General features: G+C 46.4%; 8 protein-coding genes across 8 annotated transcripts; 2 read left to right on the plus strand and 6 right to left on the minus strand.

Annotated features, from left to right (window-relative positions):
• Positions 1 to 1,052: 1,052 nt before the first annotated feature.
• Positions 1,053 to 2,832, minus strand: F4813DRAFT_39070 (MFS general substrate transporter). The gene is made up of 2 exons (XM_049247052.1): positions 2,540 to 2,832; positions 1,053 to 2,485 (listed from the first exon to the last, which is right to left on the minus strand). Exons 1-2 carry the CDS (start codon positions 2,670 to 2,672, stop codon positions 1,104 to 1,106), a joined length of 1,515 nt encoding a protein of 504 aa, XP_049100554.1. The 5' UTR covers positions 2,673 to 2,832; the 3' UTR covers positions 1,053 to 1,103.
• On the plus strand, positions 2,594 to 3,747 carry F4813DRAFT_39080 (Isochorismatase hydrolase). The gene is made up of 2 exons (XM_049247069.1): positions 2,594 to 3,415; positions 3,489 to 3,747. Exons 1-2 carry the CDS (start codon positions 2,993 to 2,995, stop codon positions 3,699 to 3,701), a joined length of 636 nt encoding a protein of 211 aa, XP_049100555.1. The 5' UTR covers positions 2,594 to 2,992; the 3' UTR covers positions 3,702 to 3,747.
• F4813DRAFT_39068 (uncharacterized protein) lies at positions 3,667 to 5,319 on the minus strand. The gene has a single exon (XM_049247051.1). The coding sequence runs from the start codon at positions 5,161 to 5,163 to the stop codon at positions 3,793 to 3,795; it is 1,371 nt and encodes a 456-aa protein (XP_049100556.1). The 5' UTR covers positions 5,164 to 5,319; the 3' UTR covers positions 3,667 to 3,792.
• Positions 5,320 to 5,535: 216 nt separating this feature from the next.
• On the plus strand, positions 5,536 to 6,494 carry F4813DRAFT_355670 (HAD-like protein). The gene has a single exon (XM_049242900.1). It carries the CDS (start codon positions 5,765 to 5,767, stop codon positions 6,488 to 6,490), a length of 726 nt encoding a protein of 241 aa, XP_049100557.1. The 5' UTR covers positions 5,536 to 5,764; the 3' UTR covers positions 6,491 to 6,494.
• Positions 6,495 to 6,667: 173 nt separating this feature from the next.
• On the minus strand, positions 6,668 to 8,551 carry F4813DRAFT_388361 (MFS general substrate transporter; the record flags this gene model as incomplete). Its single annotated transcript, XM_049246693.1, has 3 exons — positions 6,668 to 7,826; positions 7,908 to 8,152; positions 8,288 to 8,551. 3 exons carry the CDS (start codon positions 8,549 to 8,551, stop codon positions 6,668 to 6,670), a joined length of 1,668 nt encoding a protein of 555 aa, XP_049100558.1.
• A 1,493-nt stretch (positions 8,552 to 10,044) lies between these two features.
• On the minus strand, positions 10,045 to 11,619 carry F4813DRAFT_380132 (uncharacterized protein; the record flags this gene model as incomplete). The annotated part of the gene is made up of 8 exons (XM_049245534.1): positions 10,045 to 10,082; positions 10,148 to 10,320; positions 10,375 to 10,460; positions 10,577 to 10,715; positions 10,775 to 10,977; positions 11,033 to 11,269; positions 11,422 to 11,425; positions 11,486 to 11,619. 8 exons carry the CDS (start codon positions 11,617 to 11,619, stop codon positions 10,045 to 10,047), a joined length of 1,014 nt encoding a protein of 337 aa, XP_049100559.1.
• Positions 11,620 to 12,237: 618 nt separating this feature from the next.
• On the minus strand, positions 12,238 to 14,527 carry F4813DRAFT_355674 (FAD/NAD(P)-binding domain-containing protein). The gene is made up of 3 exons (XM_049242901.1): positions 14,320 to 14,527; positions 13,036 to 14,206; positions 12,238 to 12,981 (listed from the first exon to the last, which is right to left on the minus strand). The coding sequence occupies exons 2-3, from the start codon at positions 13,888 to 13,890 to the stop codon at positions 12,526 to 12,528; spliced, it is 1,311 nt and encodes a 436-aa protein (XP_049100560.1). The 5' UTR covers positions 13,891 to 14,206; positions 14,320 to 14,527; the 3' UTR covers positions 12,238 to 12,525.
• Positions 14,528 to 16,128: 1,601 nt separating this feature from the next.
• F4813DRAFT_39108 (nitrogen assimilation transcription factor nirA) lies at positions 16,129 to 19,319 on the minus strand. Its single transcript, XM_049247110.1, has 4 exons — positions 17,819 to 19,319; positions 17,651 to 17,769; positions 17,336 to 17,570; positions 16,129 to 17,283 (listed from the first exon to the last, which is right to left on the minus strand). Exons 1-4 carry the CDS (start codon positions 19,144 to 19,146, stop codon positions 16,362 to 16,364), a joined length of 2,604 nt encoding a protein of 867 aa, XP_049100561.1. The 5' UTR covers positions 19,147 to 19,319; the 3' UTR covers positions 16,129 to 16,361.
• Positions 19,320 to 19,423: the final 104 nt, after the last annotated feature.

Below are 19,423 nucleotides of genomic sequence, written 5' to 3' on the forward strand. Positions count from 1 at the left end.
GCCCGCCTAAAATAGAACAATTACGCCTCTCTTAACTTTCTACATATCGAACAAAGTTTCTCCTGTATCAAGACCCTGCTACGGGCGGAGCAAAAATTCAGCAGCATACACTCTGGTTATTGTTGTCACCCATTGTGACATCGAACTGGACTATCAAAGTCATTGCACGAACCTCGGACATCAGACAAGATGTGCACAGATTTAATTCTCTATGCAACTTGTCCCTCGTGCTGGAGGATTTTAACTGGTCAGGCCATCTACCAACGGGCTTGTGAAGAAGCCATGGATACTAGTCGCGCGATAAGCAACTCCACTGTACCCTACAGCAAATGTTCCAGCGGCCTGTATCAAGAGAGGCGGGCTAGGATTTCGGCTGAGCCGTGCGGGTTTTGTCGCTGGCAAATGTGGGTGAAAGTACGGCAAAGCCTGATAAGTCGGGATGTCTAGGATCCTAATAATAGGAGAGAAAGACGCAATGCAACCTTGCAGGCACCTTCGGCATGGTTAGGCCAGTGGGTGGAATACTCGCGTATGGTTCATATGAGAGGATAGTAAAGGCCAAGCGGGAAATGAACGAATGAAGATAGGGGAAAGAAGGAGATCATCACTTACGACGTTTGGCTAGCAATGCTATGTACTGTACTATCACGGTCACGACCTTGAGATATGATAGGAACTCTATCCTACGAACAGACATGCAACCAAATACCACCACCTAGCCGATTTGATAACTCCGAGCCGCGCAATATTGACTCATAGGAGGTGAAATTACCCCTTATTCCGAAAAGTCGATATCGAAGTTCTTAGCTAGGCGATTTGTATCCTAATCAATCCTTGCCGTTTAATTCAGTTGTGGGGGGTCGAAGTATCTACGATACGCGAGCAAGGTAGTGACTCGTACTCATGGAAAGATATCTCTATCACCACCATGAACAAAGTATGAAATAATGCCTGATTCAAATAGGATGTGCATTGAATGTACTGTAAATTATTTTCTTACAATTTACGATGTAATAGAGAAGACATGATAGAAGGAATTAGAGAGTACCTCATATTATGTTATTACTAATATCATAGCGCGGTTCCTTTTCTAAAGTTTACCCTCATATTGTCTCGTTTTTCTCCTGTCTCCATGAAGCAGCGAATTTCCACTGGATGGCCACGCCCGATAGCGCAACAACCTGAACGATAGCACATATCGTGAATGCCAAGCCGACACCAATGCCGTTTACCATGGGCATTATAAAGCTTGTCCCGCCAGCCGCGAACAAGCATCTGGCAAGGTTCAAACTTGCGCTGGCAGCGGCGCTACGGTCGGAGAAGATGTCGATGAGGTAAGTCATCACCACAGACTGCGTAGATACGGCAGTCCAACCAGTGATGAAAGTGGAAATGATGGGGACAGCGATATGGACGCGATCGGGATACTGAATGGTCCAGCCAAAGAGAACGATGGACAGGCACTGAGCTAGGGAGAAGATGGGTATGAGCCGGAGGCGCGCCTTTTCAAGAGGGAAGTGGTCTTCCATATATGCCGTGGACCGTATTTGTCCATTGCCTATTTCAGAATCGGGTTCAGTGAATTGAGCTTCATGTTGAGCCTTGACTCGACGATAGTCGGTGTCTAGAACCTTGCCCATGACAAGCGTTCCGATCATAGACCCCGCCCCATTTGCAATAAACGTCAGGCCGATCTGGGTCTCACCCAGGCCGTAGCGATCTTGAAAGAGAGATGACATGGCGGTGATGCTCATCTGCCAAACAGCGTAATATACGGCAAGGAATATGATAATAGGCGCTGCATGTCTACTGATTAGAATGCGTAATGGCCCCATGATATCGATATGCTTTCTTGCTGCAGGCTCTGACGAAACTGCTTCAGGATCCCATCTTACTTTGGTGAGTTTTTGGTAAGTTCGTAAGGGATATGTAACAATTAGATTCGACGGCTTCCTGCTACCGTTTGCAACAATCGACCTCAGTGTTTCGGGAAGAAGAACGATCAACAGTATTAGGAAGACGCCACTGTAGATTGCCAGAAATACGAAGATTGATCTCCATCCTAACGATCCTGCTAGAGCACCTCCGATAACTGGCCCGACTGCAACGGGAACGAGCAACCCGGCCTGAAAAGTTCCCATGAAGCCACCGCGTTCAGCGCGAGTGGTAATATCGCCAATCACACCGGATCCGATTGCAATAGTACTTGCGCTGCCGGTACTTTGCAAACATCTTAGCACTATAAGGGTCGCGTAGCTCTTCGTCTCTGCTAAGCCGATACATGCGCCAAGAAACACTAGAAAAGTAAAGACGTATGCAATTTTGCGTCCCTTGACGTCCGAGATGGGGCCCCAGAGGCTGGGTGCTAAACCTTGGAAAATAAGATATGACGTTACTGTAAGGTTGACAAGCTCTATCGAAATATCCAGGTCACGGGCAATGGTAGGAAGTGCGGGAAAATAAATATTTGACGCAAACCCGGAAACTGGTTCGTGTGAGCTCGTCAAGATTATGATGGTGTTACTGATCGTTCACTTACAGGTTGCTGCAGTCGAAACAACAAGCACGATTAGAGCTTTCTGCCGCTTGTCGAAGATGCTGTATGGCTCTTCCGGGGGTGGTGACGCCAGTGGCGTATTCTGTGACACTCCCTGCCGTTCTTCAGATGCCATGATCTATTGCCGTTCTTACTACTCAGAGTTCCAATTGTAGTGGTGAGATGTTGTTAATGACCACGGATTGGAATGTCTTTCATATATTCAATTCTGAGTGGAGTTGAGCACCGGCAGTGTACGGAGTTGAGACTTGAGGGCCGGATTAACAACCAATCATAGCTCGCTCCATCCGAAACTCCGCCGGTCCCCCGGGCTTGAGCTGGACAGCCCCTGGATCCGAAGCGAATAATACAATCACAATTAGATGCGATGGAGGATATACTTGCCTTTGCAATTACTCAGCCGACTGTCCCTGTGACCTACAGCCATCTTTAACAATGGCGCCTGACCAACATCCTCCCGAGGGCGGTTTGAACTTCGGCAAGAATTACGCTGTACTCAACCTTGACTTGATGACGGTTCTCATAGATGCCGTCAAGAACACTATCGAAGGACGAGCATTTATTTCTAGCTGTGAGCGTTGGAATGCCGCCGTTCACAAGAAAGACATACGCCCCCCGACCATATTTACGACTCTCTTCTTTAAACCAGGAGAGCTTGAGCTAGCACAAGACGCTCCATTCGAAAAGCTCATCCGAGAGTTCGGTTCTTTCGCTGCTGGATCTTCTGCAGTGCAGATAGCATCCAACTTTGAGGTCGATAGCAAAGATGTCGTACTTCAGAAAACAAGGTGGTATGCCGGCTCAGGAAACAGCCTGGAGCAAATTTTGAAGGCACGAAATATTGACACTATCATCATAGTATGTGACCTAGGCCTTTCTTTCTTTCTTTTTTTCTTTTCTTTTTCACGCGGATTAACAAGAACTTCTATAGTCTGGTCTGAGCCTCTCTGGGGTCGTAATGAGCACGGTTTATCGATTGTTTGACCTGGATTATAATATTTACGTTATCTCGGACAACGTGTTAGAGTTGCCGCTGGACCAGTATCAAAAATATTCTCAGGTTTTGCTAGGGGGCCTTTTGCCGAAAATGAACTTGAGGGTAATATCCATCAGCGAGGTTTTGAGGGGATTGGAGCAATCTTAGTTAGGCTGTCGTCATATGTTCCTATTATTGACCAAGACTGTGATATTGGATATAGAATATATGCATATTACTTAGGGCAGTAATAGTAAGGTCAACCGCCGTGTGTGCAACTAGTTACTGCATAGAGCATTGTGCCAAATTCATCGACATTTTCTAACCATCGGTCTACTCTATTGCGTCTCTCGAGAAGACTAGGCTCGTCTAGCCCTGCAGCAATCGGCCAGAGTTCGTCAATGCGAAATGTTTCCTTTGGCCAATCTGCTAAGTACATGTTATATGCTATTTCCCAGTCGCGTCGAATCTGTGCCCTCCATAAAGATTTGTCTGCTGAGGCGGGTAGTCCTTGCAGTTCAGTGCCGAGAAAGGTTTGAAGACCATCTTGAGTGGAAAGAACACTGTCGAAAAGGTACATCGTGAACAATGCCCGCCGCTTTGCCTCGGCTACAATCCAAGCTTCCCACCGAGGCCGAGCACGCTGTTGTTCGGCTATGCACACAAGCCCGCTCCGGCTACTCGAACACGCAAGGTCTTGGAGATTCATTATCGCTTGTCGAAGGAAGGGGCCTGAAACTTGGTTAAGCTTGAAGAACAAGACCATGGAGTAGATCAGATATGCCTGGAAAGCCGCTAATAGAGTGAAATCATCGTATGTGCCCTGTTGCTCGTAAATATTGTTCATCTCCCGTTGTAATACATCGGCGGCAACACTCTCACTGCCTGGCAACGGATTCTCGCAGATGCGAACCAAACTTAAGCAGGTAGAAAGCGGCGGTCTTGTCGATGTGACCGAAATTTGGGAATGGTGTACAAACGGGGGCACACTGCGGCCGCGTACGGCAACGGTTGCATAAGACTTAAGAAGTCTATAGATAAAAGCCGTAATGGTAGCGGGATATTCTTTAACCTTTTGGCCGGGAATGGGGATATAGGTGTTCAGCCAACGATTGCTAATACCATCTACATCAATAGGACTGAATAGTTCCAGGCTTGAAAAGTCAAGTACTTCGGAACTCCCAGATGCACGGCCGGTGATGTTTAATATCGACTCATCCAGGGTGTGACTTGTAACGAATGTAGCCGAGGAAGTGTTAGTTGGGCTCATGCTACCAGAGGCCTGTGTTAACCCAACAGCTAGACTCTGAGAAGTTGGACTCTGAGAATTTAGACTTTGAGTGCCCGGTCTAGTTGGTATCTCAGGCCCGGGGCTTGCTGCGGATAGAATTCTGGGGTCGGAAATGGAGTTGTATAAGCCGGCTTCAGTGCTGTCGCCTATATTATCGCCTACATTATCGCCTACGTCCCGTGAGGAGGCTCTAGAAAGTAAGGTCTGCGGATAAGAACAAGATAGGCCTCGTAAGGCGCATCTGGTACAGCATCTCGCCTTGCGATCACATTTTGCCTTTGCAGTAGAGCATGGCTGACAAGCCTTTTGTCGGGAAGTAGAGTATCTCGTTCCCTTCATGACGAATCACGAATTATTTGTATAGCAAGGTATCTCCGTTGCGCGGTAAAAGGGCAATGGAGGACGGCCAATTATCCAGTTAGGAATTACTAACTCAATGAGCATAATATAATATTACATATTGCAGAAAATGTTGACGGTAAATGTATTAGTGATGGATGCATTGAAGATGGATGTGTGCAGCATGTGGAATGAAACATGAAGGAGGTACCTAACCTAATGTTAGGAGGTACCTAGGTAGATACCCCTTACTTACATAGGTAGATCTTTCGGGGTACATTTATGCACGCTGATAGGTACCGTGTAACCTGTAACCCCGCTAACTACCTACATAACCTGATAAAAGATTGAAGATTTCCTTTAAAGGCGCGCCTTTCTAGTCACTCTTTTTAATATCACCCCTAAACCCAACATTAGATTAATAAAATGCCTACTTTATGATTATTATATGAGCACCTAATATAAGAGTCTGCCTACTTCGGCGCTTAAGGTAGGCAATATATTAGAACATGTAGCATGGGATCACCTCCTATATATAAGTGACGGACTAACTTACCTACCTGACTTATCACTCAAATTACGAAAAGATCGACTAAGAGCGATGGCAAATTTAAAAGACTACCGACTTCTCTCCTTTGACGTCTATGGCACTTTGATAGACTATGAAACTGGTATACTATCAGCCCTAGAGCCTTTCCTCGCTTCCAATAATCGCACAGATATTCCCCGCCTTAAGGTGCTAGAGGCCTACTATGAATGCGAAGTCAAACACCAACAGGAAACTCCTAATATGCCGTATTCCCAGCTCCTCACCACTATACACCATCAGCTCGCCACTAAGCTAGGCCTGGCACTACCAACGGCCGAAGAGTCACGAGCTTTTGGCAATTCAGTAGCTGACTGGCCAGCTTTCCCAGATACTGTCGATGCCCTTCGTCGACTATCTAAACAGTATAAACTGGTAGTCCTCTCTAATATCGACCGTGTCTCCTTTGGCATAACCAACACCGGCCCGTTACATGGATTCCCCTTTGATCTCATCATCACGGCTCAGGACATCGGTTCATATAAGCCAAATCCTCGAAATTTCGAGTATATGCTGAAAGAAGTCGAGGAAAAGTTCGGGATCGACAAAGGGCAGGTCATACAGACCGCACAAAGCCAGTTCCATGACCATCACCCTGCACGAGCTATGGGAATAAAATCGGCTTGGATTGTGAGACCAAGCGCCATCATGGGCAATAGGGAGAAGGAAATATATGACTGGAAGTTCAGCACATTAGGAGATATGGCTGATGCCCTTGAATCTGAGTTAAGTGCTTCATAATCGAGTATAGTTGCTGCTTAACTTCATAAGTTATATAAGCTAGCTACGAAAATTTTAGCGGTATATATGATTTACGCCCAGGTATTCCGTTGACGTGATACTCAAATATTCCTCCCCTCCCTCGTATGAGTATATAGTCGTTCCTGGATTACCCATACATTCTCACTGGCAGAATCCCTATGCTTTCATGACCTTCTCAAACACCTCTACTCTGCTTGTCCAACTCCTGCATCTCTTCCCAAAGATATACATCGGGACCGCACATAGGCAGATGAAAACGTGTATTCCGCCAATTATACAAAATACCTCCTTCGGCCCCTGACTACTTATCCAATCTGATATGAAGTAGTTCATCCCGAAAGAGTAAATATTCCTTAAATTGATAGCTGCAAACGCTTCTGGGGCCTTGTCACGATGGCAGTCCGTCAAGTAGCCATATACAGCAATAGTCAAAAATCCCACGCTGAAATACTGTAACCCATAGAAAATCACCGGGGCAATCCACGGGTCTTGTTGCTGGAGCGACCAACCGAAGCCGAAGAACGACATACCTCCTAAGACGAAGGTAATCACAATGAGCACAAGTCGGAACTCGGGTTCGTATATGCCACCGTTTTTTCGAGACATTGATTTGATTATCCAGTCTGCTATAGGTCCCGATATGAAGGCTCCCACGATCGCACCAATCAAGGAAGCAACGGAGACAAGCCCGACGCCCGAGACACTGAAATTGTACGGAGGGGCCGTAAAGAGCTGGGCCAAAACGCTACCCACGACAACCAGCCAGGAGGTTGTAAGCCCGTAGGCAAAAAAAGAGAACAATACTTGTGGGAATATAAGCATGAGCAGCGGCCGAGTAAGAACCTTCCAGAATGGGTCGTCACACACTCTCCCGTGGAAGATCCTCAAATCTTGCCAATAGCTATACTTTTTCTCTGGCCAGGAGAGATCTGTAGTTCCATGTTCTATAATCTCGACCTGGACCTCGATATTTTCAGGTCCGGATGATCTGCTATCTGCTTTCACCTTTGAGCTTTCGTTCTGCGCAGGCTGCTCTGCTTGTTGATCAATTCCAGGTACTATCCCGAGATCGGTATTAAGGGACTCATCCCGTCTGTATGCTGTCTCGGGGCAAAACAGGAATAGTACCACTATCCAGACGCCGAATATAATCGCACAGATACCGTAGGTCCAGTTCCAGCCTAGGTCTTCGATAATATAACCAGAGATGATTGTGCCTCCTCCGACACCAATAGATAGGCAGAGACCCCAAGCTGCGAGTCTGACTCCACGCTGATGTACGAAGTAAATGTCTGCTATCGTAGTAGTAACCAAGCTATAAAAAAAGAATAAGAAATAATTAGCTACATATTATTGCATACTTCATCTTTTGAAAAGTCGGAGGTTGGGTACCTACACTTCAAACGGAGACATGCCGATACAACCTATAAGTCGAAATCCAAGTAGGCTGTCAAAAGTATGCGCGTAATACCCTCCGATGCTACTAATGAATAGCAGCAGGTTTCCAAGAAGAAATATCGGCCTACGTCCCCAAACCACAGCCATAGAATTCGTGAAGAAGCATGACAGCCCTATGACTAGTACGCCATATCCGAGATCACCGTTAAGTCGATTATAAGACATCCCAAATTGGGTAGCCATCTGGGCATAACCGGGTTAGATCATAGGACCCTGTGAAGGATCATTTCAATTAGTTTATTCGTAATATATAGTCCTATACAGAGGATTTATCCGAGATATTCAGGGGTGTATCAACATTAAAAGATAGCCACTCACCCATGCCCCTACTACTGCAGTATCAATGCAGATAAAGAGCAGCATAAGATCCTTCTTCCATAGAGGCCAGTTAAGGGGATCATTCGGACTATTACTAGGCTGGGGCACCAACAGAACATCAGAGTCCCTGCCTTTTCCGTGAAGTAGATTCGATGTGTTGAGCCGGCCATGATGATGGACATCTTCTGCCCCGTCAACGTCCGTAAGGAGGGCGGTGCCGGGGACATGCGATAGATGCTTATCTTCAAGTACACCTAGACCCATTTTGAAAGGGTCATGTACGGGATTATGAGTATCAGAGGTAAGGTGATGGGTTCGCTTCAGGTGCGGATACCGCTGATTATAACCACTACGCGGCAGGCAATGGCAGGGTATCTCTAAATCATTAAAATAAACACCCCTTGATATATTGGGGTATTGTTAACGGGATCAGCTCCAGGGACTGGGGCGCATGGATCTAACCCACCATCATGCATACCTGTTTGGTGTAGATTGCGGGGAGTCTACAGACAATCCCAAAGTTCCCCCGGCCCAACAACCCAAAGTCTAACCTAATATAGTAAAGTATAGGCCATAACTTTTCGAATAAACTCGATGAGATTTGATTGGTTAAATTTCAAAGCTCCACACGATGATTCAATTGAATTGAATTCAACTCAATTCAATTTCAAAATATAAGGCATTTTATCAACGAAATAGTAAGGAAACAGGAGGCAATAGGCCATTTTAATGTAATAGCTAAATGTAATATCTATATGCATATATGATGCGAAGTAAGAATAACTTCATATATGATTTTACTTATCTTATCCATTATCATATCAGCACGTGACTTGGTCCGTGGTCCATATAATTTATAATATTTCATTTTGTAAGTTGAGCCCAAAGGGCGCTAGAGCAAATCCGGACAATGGGCTTTACTATATCGGGTTAGACTTTGGGCTGTTGGGCCGGGGGAACTTTGGGATTGTCAGAGTACTCGATTGCGGGGAACCTTGCTCGACATGACATGAAGGCATCACGGCAATACTTTAGTGTAAGATGATTTCGCAGCTAGAGAGGCACACGTGTAGATATGTTAGCTATCAGGATAGGAAATATTGCCTAGCTAGTAGGATCTAGAGTTTCTGGACACATCGGATGCCCTTTAGCTAGACGCTGCAGACGCAGCTACATAACTTTCAACTCGGCAAATATTCCGTTTACGATTCCTGTCACATACAGTTTCCTTCCCTCACCAATAGAGGCTGTCTAACATAGAGGCGTCTGCTGATGAATAATAATCACAACGTAATTTTGCTTATTGTTACATATACCAACCGCCTCTCTTTCTTGCTATCAAGAAAGCTCAGGTAATCAGAAGATTATGGCGTACGTAATCTAATACAAATCGTATTATAGATATTCCATACATCACACTTGATTCTTGCAGAAAATTATCGTCGCATGATACGGTACGACTATCAGGGACAGGTGTGCAATAGCCCGGGTAGAAGGATGCCATTGATTGATTTCGAAAGAAACGTTTCGTATTTCTGGTCATTGGCATTGAACATGTCGTAATGTACACTGTTTTGATATGCTTGTATCGAAATCTTAGTGCGTATGGTTACTGCATAATAATTTCCATGATCAGATACCTTCGAATCAACTAATAGAAAGACCCCAAGCGAGCGTTTGTAGGTTATCGACTACAATGTGTCCTAGTGTTCGACACTCTCCCTCAACTAATTATGTCAGGCATCCTCTTGATAATATTAAGCCCCGCTTCCATCTCCCGGGAGCTGCTCAAGCCCTACTCACTGATTAGCAATAGATTCAATAGGTAGGTAGGTAGGTAGTATAGATAACTCAACTTACATCCTTCAGTAACCTCATCGACAGTGTTTAGAACAGAGCATTTGTTTGCTTCACCAAAGTCCTGTGTCTTAACTCCCTCGCAAGTGTTGCCGAAGCAAGCTCCATCCATTAGTCTCTGGAGTGCGTCGTCTTTCCATCCAAATACATAATCAGCGTGTTGACCGTATCCAGTACTGGCTCAATGTTAGTATCTTGGCTACATACGCGGATTTCATGGAGTGAATTACTTGTCTCCTGTGCTCAAGACGAACGGTTGGGATCCATCTTCTGGCCAGTCATCTGGACTGTTAAACGCGGTTGTGTCCCAGACAATCTATGGATAATTTAGCTTAGCTTAGGTATGTATCCTTAAGTATTACCAGTCTTATCATATGATATTGAGCCTGGTAATCTTAATTTCTTATGAGAAAAGGGGTATGGGTTACATACCTCGAGCATCAGCTGTGGAATCTTGATAGGGTGAGTCGATGGGCAATCTCCAGTAGTAGCGAATGACGAGGGACCTCCAACGGGGTAGGCTACGTGGTCCTGATGGTTCGGGCTATCTAGACGCTCTCCATCCCAGCAGCTATATTCACTATTAGTTTCCACTCGCCATGTTTAGATGAGTAAGATAGGTAACCTTACGTTGGAAAGTGGATATTAGATCTAATACCGCCCAAGCACGGCGTCGAGGGGAAAGTCTCGGTGTCCAATTTTGGATCAGCACAAGGTGAATAATCATCACCCTTGAAGTCGGGGCCTGTGAAACAACGAAAACAGCTCTGAGACTTTAAACCTGATCCTTTCTTCTCGCGTCGCATAGAGTCCCCGACAAGCATACGGAACCCCTAGTTATGAGAGTTAGTTCTTCCCAAAAGTATATTAACTTTCCATTGACCCTACTGGTTTAAATGCAGTGACAGTCTTCTTGCCAGGCGAAAGATAATAGACCGTAACGCCACCTTGAGATCCCTCCAAAAACCTATTTGGGATTTGGGGCACTCGCTTGTAAGTACCGTTTCGCGACTTGAAGTAAACATTTGCCGTCCAATAGTTCGAAAAGTCGTCGCTAAAGCTGCACGTCGTACAGGTAGCGAGGGATGACACATCGGTGGAAGGAATTGAAGCATTAAAAGCATTCTACGAGAGTTGAGTAAAGTATACTGGAAGGCAGTATTAAGTAACTTACTCCTCCAACAATCTATGAGAGAGTAAGCTAAGAACAGTTTTCAAGGAGGTTCTGAGAACCGTACCTGGTGAAGGTGCGGAGATGGATTCACTCCTGGGTTTACGAGGCTAGAGCAAAAGGAATCAGTCGTTATTCATGGAGCTGATATTAAAGAACTCATATCTTACGGGTCAAGACGCTCAATGACAACCTGGGAACATCCGAATCGAACAAGGCTATTGGCCCCGGGTCCTTTTACTGGAGTTACCTGCGGCGCCGCATCAACGAGCGCCGCAAAGGACAGTAGTGTAGACCAAAACATCGTGACTCGTCCAAGCGAACCAAAAGATGCGATGGGTCGCTTTCTATGAGGGGAAGATGAACAAGCATACTCAGGTAGACACCTAATGCGAACCACGTTGTTGAAACATAGGCCATAATAAACTAAGATTTTCTTAATACTTCATAAACACATGCCGGCTTTGTGCTCTCTAATATCACTATATGGCAGTAATCTACATTGATTGTTAATATGACACCAGCCACTCCAATCCTGGCTCTAGTTCTCAGGATATAAGCAGATGTAACCTAGAGAACTGTTCATTGGCCTATGGCTATTTTCCCATAACTACCGGATGCATATACCCAGGTCTTAATTATGATCTCTAAGCACCTAAGAGTAATTTCCCTTTTCACGTCGCTGTTGCTTTTCAGTGTCGATAAGGAAGTATAAAAATAGTATCAGGGTTTTCAAGATTGTTAACCGTTTGGGTTGTGATCAATTTCGACAGCCATAGGAAATCATACCATATATTTGGTCAATTATTAGCCGGATAGAATATCTGACAAGTCGCGGTTAAGTCAAGCATTTATTATCATGGTGTTAAAAGCCACCGTGCTTCGATTATCTCAGAAGAAGCAAGAAATAGCTAAACATAGCGGTTATATAAGTAGGAGCCATAGATTTATAATGCAATAGACCCTCTGATACATAAACTTCATACTCTGTAAATGCCCATATTTACATATATACGCCTCCAGCCTACAGCTTAGTTACCTAGCCGATTGCCATGCACAATATCCGGTATGAAATTATATGTACTCACATCCACGTGGTTGAACCGTGAAAATAAAAGAAACCCAAGAAAAGAAATCCACGAAAACAAATGGTAAATGCGGAAAGGGGCGCGAAAGCCCGACCCAAGTAATCATGGTATGCCAACACTCATCAAGGCCATGCTGCTCCAACCCCCAATAACTGATCCATAATACTAACAGCAGCAGTCCGGTGTGCTTCGATATCAACATTTAAAAGAAACTCAAACTTGTGCCGCAAGTGATGCTGAAGCAGATCTGCATTGAGCCCTATCCCCGGTGCGCGACCCGCGATAAGCAATCCTGTCTCTGCACTCAACCGCGTAGCCTGTTCGGCTCGGGGCCGGCATAACTGGTCAAAAGCCCGGAGCGCAGCCGGAATGGCGGCTTTCGACGACAATCGGCCGAGCAGTGTGCTAAGGAGCAAAGCCTCCTCGATAGAAAGGCTTATGCTGGCGCCCTGGAATGGCAACATGCTATGGGCAGAGTCTCCGATTAGGCAGATATTCTCAGCCACGTAAGTTGGTGCCGGGTGGTGTTCGAGCAAGCAAAGAGCGGCTACCTGCACAGTATATACGCTCAGGATAAGCTGAAAGGATGTTAGTTGACACGCAGATCTCCTCGCGGGATAAATTTCGCTTACATCAATCGTACCCTGACAGACCGGTATACTATTGCTTGAAAACACCTCCCGAAACTCGTCTGGGGTGAAAAGCTTTGCCCATGACGGTTCTGAAAGCCCATCTTCCTCCCCAGTATCATCCGCTTTACCGAACACAATGATCTGGACTTCGTTGCCATTATCGAGCAAATCATAGATGATAGTAGTTCCATCTCCAATCCAACATACGTGGCGGGGGTTGCTTGGGTCAAGAGACCGTGTGCCCATTAGCTGCTGTGCCCTCTGAAGAGGTACTCTGATAGGCAATCCCCAAAACCCTGTAGAATGCGGTTTGACTAGAGATTCATCGGTACCAAGAACAAGCTGTCGCGTGAAGCCATGAGTGCCGTCCGCACCGATTACGATGTCGTATTTCTTTGTTGACCCATCCGCAAAGGCGAGTAATAGTCCTTGCTCTGACGGCAGTTCCGTGACAGATGCTATCCGCGTACCGGGGTGCATCATATGCGGCGGTACATGATTAAGCATCTCCGCTAGAAAAGCTTGACGGCTGACATACTTCTTGCAGCTTTCCCCGAATCCGTTTATCTCGATCTCCCTTCCAACATGAGGACCAGCAGCCACCCGTATCTCAGTCGTAGCGGATACGGCACCGGCACGGTCGAGGCAGTATTCTAACTCCGGATCGATAGCAGTTAGAATACCTTGTGCTCTCGATGTGAAAGAGAGCCCCGGTCCCTCGTCTCTAAACGTAGGCCGTGATTCATACATATCAACAGTAAGGTGAGGATGCCGCAGAAGCCCGCGCAAAAGTGCGGCGCCAGCCAGCCCCCCGCCTATGATGGCAATTCTTATTGCCAAAGGAGAGCTTGGCATTTCTCCTGAAAGGACCGTACGTAGCTAAAAGAATGGTATGAAAGAAAAGATGTACTACTGATGAGATGGCTTCCAAGATGAGTTAGTGATTTTGGATTCCATAGTCGGCAGATGAGGCCTTTTAAGGAGGCAACTTCCTGAGGCATGTTTCGGCATTGTTTAAATAAAACTATCAAGAAACATGATCTATTCATTATGATCAAGGGTTATTCTAAGCATCACTTATCACCTACTCTGTATCGGGATGTGAGCTGTGTAGCTTTGCTCTCATGTTACCGGTGCGGGTCGAACATGACCCTTGCTAGGATGTCATGATCTAATAAATCCCGCCATTCCATTCTTAGCATAGGAGTAGGAAAGCTTCCCACGAAATAGAGTTTACTCTATGGGGGAATATAGGGCTGAGAAGTCATACAGGTCTATACTAACATATAGGATCGGTAGAGGGTTGACCAGCACAGGAGGTGTATGTATAGTGTCGAAGAATAAAAGAAGCCCCAGTCCAAGAACATAACCGACGAAAGTAGTAATGATTTTCCAGTTTATGTAATCATCTAGAACACGGCGTAACAAGCAACAAGACATAATCTTTGCATGGCTCAGTGCAAAGGGATCGACCTTAGCCTCAAGTTCTAAATCTTACAACATCAAAAACTACCTGCGACGAAGCCGCTTGAGCATTTACTCTATTTGGCAGCCGGCGCGAAGTATTCTGGGCCAGTCGCATTAAAGATACTTCAGCCAATCGTAAAGCTGTATTTAGATCTTACGGGATTTGGTGAGATCATCTTGACTGGGGTTTATTAGTTGCGATTGGCTGATAAAGTCCATCCCAAGGACTGGGCAGTGAAGATCCAATCCATCCTAGGCATCGAAATAAACCCGGACTTTTGATGCTAGCGACGGCACAAAAAGATCAGGACTAATTGTTGAGCCATACGTAATCTAATAAGGTCTCGTACATATTACTAAATACATAACAGTAGTTCGACGATGTCTTGAAACATCACGAGTTCCCCCGAGTCTCGAATATATCAGATATTAGGCGAAACGGCGTATAACTGAGCATACATGTAGACATTACGTGGTAGCGGACACGGCCCGGAGACCCGTTAGACTATGCCCGAGCGGAGACAGAAAGAAAGAAAAAAAAAAGGAACATGGCCTTTCCAGAGGGTCGAAACCCCCTTGTTCTTCTACCCGAACCCGTCTCGCGGCTATTCAAGAAGTTTAATTATATTCCTAAATAGTAATTATTGGCTTCTTACTGTACCTAGTGTATCATAGCATATATATCCCTAGTATCTTTATTTATCTTATCCGGCTAGTCTCCCCTTTGCGTAGGATACTTGGATGGTATTTCATAACCCAGCTTCCCAGGGACTAATATATCCAGTCAGCTGAAAAGCCGAAGTTGGGGCCAGTGGGATCTAACGACAAATAGGCACCTGAATTATTAACCCCGAGAATAATCTCAAACTTGACTTAGACCCTTCCCATAATTTTGACATAATTCTTCCCAATTACTCAGCTGGATCGAATCTAGATGATACGGTCGTGACCCCCTGGACCGAGTTCTATTTCCCAGTCGACAGATGTTTTCTAGATCTACCATTTGAACATTCTAGTTGGATAATTGACAAAATGATATTCTTAACTTACAATCGGTATAACAACCCGATTCAGGCAGCAACTGCTCAAGTTGAAACTATCCATATGCCATAAAAGGCCACTATCGCGAACGAATCACCTGGTATTAAGTATGGGCTACGGCGGATTCTGCCGCAGATTTCGGTGACTTGAGCATAGGGAATGATTGCATCTTATGTAGGAAGAGCAGGAGTCGGCGTTAAGGGTTTCTTCAATTCGAGTTTCCACATGAGCAAAGGGGATTTGAGTAGAGATAGTTGGCGTCTGGCCGGTTACTATGGGCATATTCTGTCAAGGCTAGACAGTTAAGATGGATATTTATGACATAACTTTCGATTAATGCCTTTTTTTTTGTTCTAAGAACCAATTCGTCGTCACCTATCTAAACGCGATCCAGAGAGGGGTTCCCAAGCTACGAGCTCATTTTGTAGGGTTAGGTTCAAGACAAGCGCCTTCGTATGTCAGGGGTATCATCTACTTGCATCTTAAACCTTTTCCATCATCGTCATCATCATACATTTTTACCGATCCTGTCACATCAAATCCTAAAGCCCTTATCGTACCACGAAATATTATCCTTTCCTCCGCTCAACTGTCGACGGTATCTCACTTAGTATATACCGAATGCTACTGTCTCTAGGTCGGGATACCTGGAGACTTGGGGCTCGATGTCTAAATGTTGGTGATATCAGGTGTATCTATCGCAAACTCTTCTTACCCCGGAGGTCAGCGATGTAAGTTGAAGTGATATAGCTAGCCTAGGAGCTTATTTATGTTTCTAGCAGCTTCTAGGTCGCGTTAGAATTTTCTTTCCAAGCTACCTACAGAGGGCGAAATCCAGCATCTTCGAGCTGTTTACCCTCTGGTAGCATTGGACGACCCTGCATAGGAAATGGCCAAAACAACGGATTCTCCAGGCTTTTGGCGGCATGCGCCACCGGCCCGGTGCCGTCTCTAGGTCTAAAACTAGACATTTGATCTTGTTCGGACGCCCTCTTATCTTGACTATCCTCTATGATGCCCTCCATTTTCTCCCCGCGGTTGAAATGTGTTTGCGGCGTGGGTGAACCGTGCCTTCCTTGTGCGCCTCCAGGACCGCCAATATCTCGCGTGCTCCAAGAACAAAGGAAGTCGTCTTCGCTGACGTTAGGTGCAAAGAAATTCAGGCTGCTAGTTGTCGGTCGAACTGAGTTGTCAATTTCCCCTGATATATCCGTGTTGGGCGGTATATCTACCTCAATCCCCCACTTTTTTGCAAGGAATTGTAAAATGTTTAGTGCTTGATGAGCAAAATGATGACATGGTGCCATCTCAGTTAAGTGTGCTATGCCTTGGTTTAGAGCTTCAGCTACCCTAGGGCTCAATTTTGCAGTGATCGTGCTCGAGGGTGAGGCCGGTTCTTGTTCATCTCTATTGCTAGAAGACAACCGCCTACGGCCATGCTCGGTCTCGGTCTCTTCAGGCTTCACTGTCGAGGGATTCGACATTTCCGCTGGCGAGGTGGATGGCGCCTTAGATGCCTCGGCACCTACGGCAAGATGCATTATAGAGGATGTAAGTACAAAGTATGGGACAAATGACGGTGTACGACAAAGCGTATAGAGTTGGGAGTATGAACGAAGTAGGCCTTGGATGGCATCAGCGGCTTGTGCACAGACATCGCGAGGAAGTATGCCGGAACCAATAATTCGTAGCTTGATGAGCGGCCGAAAAAGAAGCAAAATGGCGAAGTGATAATACATACTAATAGACTGATGAGCTAAATTGGATAGTGTAAGCGCATAGAATGACTTACTGGGCGAAAAGGACTGCAGGCGTAAAGTTGTGCCCTAATCGCAAAACCTCGGGGATCCTATCATACCAGTTCAGGTATTGCGTATAAATACTAAGTAGGTCTCTACTTGTAATGGGCTTTCCAGGAGAGTGTAATACATATAGCGACTGATGAACAAGCTCACTAAGCTCGCAGAAGCATTTGTAAACAGACCTTACATTCGACGGCTGCTCGCAAGATCGTTGCAGTGGGGCGCCTATACAATTGGTTAGATCATTCCCAATATCACCTATGCCGCTAGAAAACCTGACAGAGGTATCTATTCATATGACTTACCATCGTCCGTATAAGGGACCCACAGAGAAGCTTCTATGTCATCAATAATGGCAGGTTTCGGCGGTAAATGCGGAAAGCAAGAACACTGCGGCAGAGAACCGGTCGCTAGGGACCATGCACTTTATATACGTCAGCTGGAGCACTGGAGACAACCGGTGACACGCTTACTGATCTAAGGCAAACGCACCCCAAAACGTCGCGGCCTGTACGGCTATCTCATCCTCGTCACCATCGTTCTGCAAGCGGTGGAGTCCCATTTCGATGGCTAACCGTATGCTTTGTCCCGCGTAATACCAGGATTCCGAATCTCTCCCACAACTCGCCTCCCGAATAGACATTATCCCCAAAGCCTGAATAGTGGTCAAAGTATGATGGTCGTTTTCCCGATAAAAAAGTCTCAGAGACTCTTTGAAGAAGTGGTCGCCCGCGGTTCGCGGGTCGTTCGAATTTGCCCGCGTATTTGGTTGCGTCGAGAAGCGGCAGCCGAGAGCCAGCAATGCGTTCACTAGTATCGGCGAGCAATATCGATCTCTCCCACTGATAAAGTCTTTCATGAAATGCTCCTTGCTCAGAGACGCAAACGTCGGATATTCCCAGCAGAAATAGAGCGCCAAAAGATGCGATACCAAGCCACTATCTCCAGTGACTGTGGTCCACGTACCAGGTGGGACCTTCACTTCGGGAGAATCCAATGGCGCAAGAATTTGGTCTACTCCACGGTATCGGGGTCCTTCCGCCGTCGACGACTGCTCTTGGAGCCACGTGCCAACACGGGACCGCGGGGGCGCCTCAGAGGTCCACTGCATGATATCCGGATGGGAGTCGCTACGAGTGGATACGGTCTGACTGTGCGATGAGAAGTTCCAAGGGCTATTTGGATCGAAATCCTGGCTTATAGTATGCGCTTGGCCCGTCGCAGGGCTCATTCCCATGGTATTATAACCTCCAGGACCAGCGAGCGTACCACCATAAGTTGAAAGAGGAGGCAGAGTAACTCCGCCCCTGGCTTCGCCTGGCCGTACGAACCCGGGCCCAGCAGAAGCCAGGGCAGCACCACTACCTAACCATTCCGATATCCCTTCGACAGACTGCCCTTGCCGCAGTCTCTGTAAGACCTCTTCAACTAAATCAGGGCGGACGAGAGCGGAGAAGACCGAATCGCTTTGGCGCTGTTGACGTCGCAGAGCTTCGATCTCGTGGCGTAAATTTTCCTTGGACTGTCGCACGGGAATCTCGTATATGCATTCGACATCCTTTTGCGATTTGCACCGACCGCACGGCTTTTGGCCGTCGCACTTAGCGCGCTTCTTCCGGCACTCGGTACAGGCATTAGGTGTGACAACGCCGAGACCCCTCCTCCGTTTAGACAGCTGCGCGTTCGGAGTACTGCCAGTTCCGGAACCGCCAGAGGGTACAGAAGCTTCATGTTTCGGAGTGGGTTTGGACGAAGACGACGTCTGGCCGGTGGATGGTCCGCTACCTGGATCCCCCTCCATCGTAGAGGGTTCAAAGCTAGCAGGAGGGCATGCTCAGATGAGAAAGACGGGGACACACGTAAACACACCTCCTGCCAGCCGGACGACAACGATGGACAATCCAAGAGGCGCCTCGCGTGTGTGACCTACCTCGGGAGAAGGCGTACTTGTACTAGAGCACTAGAGATCTAGAGCAGGTGAGGTGAGATATAGCGACGAGTGCGATTCGAAGAGATGCTGTCACAATATCCAAGCGAATATACGAACGAAGGTGGGAAACGCGCGGGGCAGTATGACT

This window comes from Daldinia decipiens (assembly GCF_022478715.1).
Source record: "Daldinia decipiens strain CBS 113046 unplaced genomic scaffold F4813scaffold_12, whole genome shotgun sequence".
Taxonomy (NCBI): Eukaryota; Fungi; Ascomycota; class Sordariomycetes; order Xylariales; family Hypoxylaceae; genus Daldinia; species Daldinia decipiens.